The sequence below is a fragment of the Salvelinus alpinus genome, chromosome 6 (genome assembly GCF_045679555.1).
Source record: "Salvelinus alpinus chromosome 6, SLU_Salpinus.1, whole genome shotgun sequence".
NCBI lineage: Eukaryota > Metazoa > Chordata > Actinopteri > Salmoniformes > Salmonidae > Salvelinus > Salvelinus alpinus.
Genome location: NC_092091.1, coordinates 34,689,918 through 34,694,097, shown reverse-complemented (window position 1 = coordinate 34,694,097; position 4,180 = coordinate 34,689,918). Strand labels below are relative to the sequence as shown.

Sequence of the window (4,180 nt, the reverse complement as noted above, 5' to 3'; positions counted from 1 at the left end):
TTCAGACAGCTTTGTGGAGACAGGGCTTTAATGTATTATGGCCAATTGGAAAGATGTCCATGTGCACATACAGCTGGAACAGTGATTAGATTTGTTGATATGAAAAGTATACTAAAAACTGCCACAGCTTTTGGAGAGAGGAAGACGTCAGGGGGCCGTATAGGAAGACATAGTGACAGTAGTAAGACTACAGTCCAGGACCTAACAGGCTGTGTTAGTCTCAGTATTCCTTGCTGTTTCCTCTCAGCATGATACAGCCTCCTGCAGAGAGTGATGTATACCAGCAACACATGTAGTAGATTTGGCCAGAAACACAATTAAAGTTCCCATTTGTGTGTGGGTGCGTGCATGCATGTGTAACTCACTGAGAGAACACTGATGTGTAACTCAAGTGAGCATGATATTGTATCCCAGAGCAGGTTTGTACATGCTACACTTGCATGTATCCACGTTTACTAGTGGAAGACGCCAGGTGTGTATCCTTGCAGGGGGTCTGTGTGCAAAAAGGGGAATGTCATGGGTGTTATACTGTGGGAAGGTGGTTGATGCTTCTCCAGTACATAGACTCCTGCTGGGGAGAGACTATACACCTGAACTGGTGTTAGACATAGCACTATATTAGATTAATGTAGACAACATGAAATCACGTTGTACAATGTGTGAAAACAGAAGGGAAAAGCAGAGGGGGAGAAAGAGAGAGAGAGATGTCTCAAACGATGGCCCATTGGCCTGGTGGCCTAGGGAGCAGAGTGTTTGGGGTTGGTCTGGTTATGAGAGATAAAGAGGAACAACATGAGGGTACGACTGAGAGACAGAGACTACGACCTCAGTTGATGCTGCACTGATTGTGTTGGCTTGGCCTTTTGAATTGCAATTACACATGCACACACACAAATGCACACACACGCACACAAAATTGCATTGGTTGGCCTGTTGAATTCCTGTCATAGACAGAAACAACACAGAAATGAACAAATCAACAGAAATGTTGTCTTGTACATTAATGGCAAGTCTGACATATCCTAATTTACATAGACAGCGGGAAAATACCATAAATAATTACAGCTCATGTGCAAAGTAACAATCAATGGATAACCAATGGATAATACTAACCTTGTAAAAAATAATACAAGTTATAAAACATACATAATACGCTACACTGTAAATAAAGTCTTTATAGTATAAAATGTTTAATCATATCTATAATTGTAGCATTTTTATATGGATAGATTATCCCGCCTTACAATAATAGAACACGATTGGGAGCCACTAAGCTAGATGATGAATTATCATTAGAGAGACTGCTGAGCATGAGCCCTGTGTTTTGTGCTCCAGCCCAAAGTTAAACCACGCTGAACTAACATGGACAGGTAGTTAGAGAAGAGAGAGTTGAATCACTGTCAGCCCACAGCCTGATGGTTGTAGACAGGTATTATTCTTCACCTGGTCCTGGAACCTCAGCTGGCGTCTGATGGTTCTAAAAGAGCCTGATAGATTTCAGATTTCAGGAATCTGGGATAACTGTCCTTTTTCATCAGCTTGTATATCACTCTCTGTGCCTTGTCGAAGCAGCTCAGGGTCGGCTGAGACATGCTGTTTGTAATCTCCTGCCTGGTCTCACAGTCGATGTTTATCTGGAATTGAGTAATGAATGAAACATTGTCTTTGTGAAACCATTATGTTGGACAGAGAAAGGGGGAGATAGAGAGAAAGACCGAGAGACAGCTACAGGGAGAGAGCTAGAGAGAGAAAATGAAAGAAAGACAGAAAGAAAGATGATGAAGTTACACCAAAAGAGATGTTCCATCTGATGTCTCTATGCACCTGTCTGGGGGCGTCGACCTGTACAAACTCTGTGTAGATTCTCTTCGCTGCTTCAGCCATCTCAGTGTTGGAGGTGATGGTCTTGTACTCCTCACAGACCAGCCAGAACAAGATGTTCTCCTCGCTGTACTCTGTCTTCAGGAACTCTCTGAAGGCCAACTGCCCTGCTACACAGTAGAGACAGAAAAAGGAGAAGGGTGTGAAATTAGAATTACAGACAGAATCACACTCACATTCACACAGGCAGGCACACACATGTGAGCATGGCCACTGCCCATGACCTGCAGGTTTAGAGAGAGAGTAGGCTGGCCCACGAAGTTGTCAAACTGGTTTAGTTTGAGTGAGTCCCTAAATGACAGAGACTTATTAAAGGAATATGTTTGCTCAAGCACAACAACAGATGTTCTGGGTTTCCATTTTAAAATGGTCCTCTACTGTTATTTTGCAACCTCCAATGCTGTTACAGTAAATTAATATACAACAGAATAAGGGTGTTAAATGTACAATGCCCAAAAAACATTACAGTTGTTTTACATGTGAGTGAGTCATTATTTTAGATGTCATATGGGAATAGTTGTCCTTTGTGTCCTGTAACCTACTGTAGCCTTCTCAAAATGCTTAGCTTACTTAAAGATCTGTGCAGCTGTGCCAATTGTTATTAGTCTTTTGGGAACACAAACAAACAACAAACTGCGTGATCCAACATTACTCACACTAATTGCATTACATAAATCACAGCTGGAGAACTGACTTAAATCGACACAAGACAAAATATGTACAATGGCAGCCAGCTTGTCCCCCCTATTCCAAGGACTTCAGACTTATACTGGCACCACTTCTCTGCACTTGCTTTGGTAGGACTGTATCAACAGTATCAGTAGAGAAAGAGAGAGAGAGTAAAGAAGAGTACATTGTCTTACTTTTACACTCCAGAAGTTTTTTGAGGGACTGTCGCCATGACACAACTTCATCGCTCGGGGGCTTGGGGGCCCTACAGAAACAACAAAAAAGCCTAGAGACTCTTAATTGATTGTTGTTGATGATGAATGTGATATTGATGATGATGATGATGATGTTCCAATGGTTTACATTTAAGCAGAACATGATGTTGACTTACTTCCTGTCCATGCCCCTGTGCCTGATATTCGACCGAACATGAGAGATGGAGGATGGAAACAGCTGATCTAAAATGAGAGATAGACAGAGAAATAAGAGAGAGAGAGAGAAAGAGAGAGAGGGAGAGAGAGAAAGACGGGGGGAGAGAGAGACAGAAAGAGAGAGAGACACAGAGAGAGAGACGGAGAGAGAGAGGCAACAGAGCACAGGAAGCCCGTCTAGTCAAAGATGTTTTTGTGCCAAAAAATGCAGAAGCAGAACAGCAACCGGACAGTATCGCTATGAATTATGGGACGGAAAAAGAAAACCTCTAAACTTCAGCTGACAGAATCTGCTGATGTTTCAGAAGACACTGATCATCCATTATGATTATTGATTCATTAATAGATAACAAGTATTACTCCGAAATCAGTAATCAACAGTTTGCTACGGAAGTAAGGAGTATTCCCCATGTCAAAATAGTTTAAAACAAGCAATAATCTGTCATGTTTGACCATTTATCAGTGATCAGTGTTCTGTATCAGACTCACGATATATGAACTACTAATCACTTACAATGAAGCATAATTCCTTTGTGCTTAGAAATGCAAACAAAAGCAGCAAAACAATTTAGGTCAGCCAGTTGATGTTCAGTACAGAATTAAAGGAATGTGAAAGGAACGGTCCCAACCCAAGGTTTTCTCTATTTCTCTATACAGGAAAATAAAAGTATAAAGCTCATACTTACAATGTATATATATAGTTATCCAAAATCCCTTCAAAATCCCTGAAAATGAGTTTGTACTCCTGAAAAATTAGCACTGGTCGAAATGCTCAACAACGTCTGATTTTTTTCCTACTTCTAGTTGGACTTCCCTATTCTATTCCCCCGTTTGCTATTCCCCTCTGGCTAAAACACACAAGTATCCACATGTTGGGCTGGGAGGAGGATTGGCAGATGGGAGGGTTAAGAGGTGATTCAGAGATTTTACTGTGCATTTTGGAATTCCCAGGGTGGGAATCAAGGAAGCTTGAAAAATCTGAGAGATGTTCGACTCAGTTCAACGATAAACCATTTGCCCATCACTCTCCCATGAAGACAGGCAGCAGAGGAGGGGGTAAGAAGGAGGAAGAAAGGAAGGAAGGAGTGAGGGAGACAGGGGGGGACACACATACCGTCGTCCCCCAGTTACGAGGGCTATGAAAATGACTGATGACAGAACAACTGGCAGTGTAGTGAGCAAGGGGGACAAGCGACAGC

The 4,180-nt window shown here is 42.0% G+C and overlaps 1 protein-coding gene across 2 annotated transcripts; it reads right to left on the bottom strand.

The window, feature by feature from the left end:
* On the bottom strand, positions 1 to 3,817 carry LOC139578610 (regulator of G-protein signaling 21-like). Of its 2 annotated transcripts, none has more exons than XM_071406453.1 (5): positions 3,668 to 3,817; positions 2,942 to 3,008; positions 2,745 to 2,836; positions 1,825 to 1,991; positions 1 to 1,634 (listed from the first exon to the last, which is right to left on the bottom strand). In XM_071406453.1, the coding sequence occupies exons 2-5, from the start codon at positions 2,950 to 2,952 to the stop codon at positions 1,458 to 1,460; spliced, it is 447 nt and encodes a 148-aa protein (XP_071262554.1). In that variant the 5' UTR covers positions 2,953 to 3,008; positions 3,668 to 3,817; the 3' UTR covers positions 1 to 1,457. The 2 variants fall into 2 exon arrangements, with proteins under 2 accessions (XP_071262554.1, XP_071262555.1); XM_071406454.1 differs by having other exon boundaries at positions 1,167 to 1,634; positions 2,745 to 2,815; positions 3,668 to 3,810.
* Between the last annotated feature and the right edge of the window lie 363 nt (positions 3,818 to 4,180).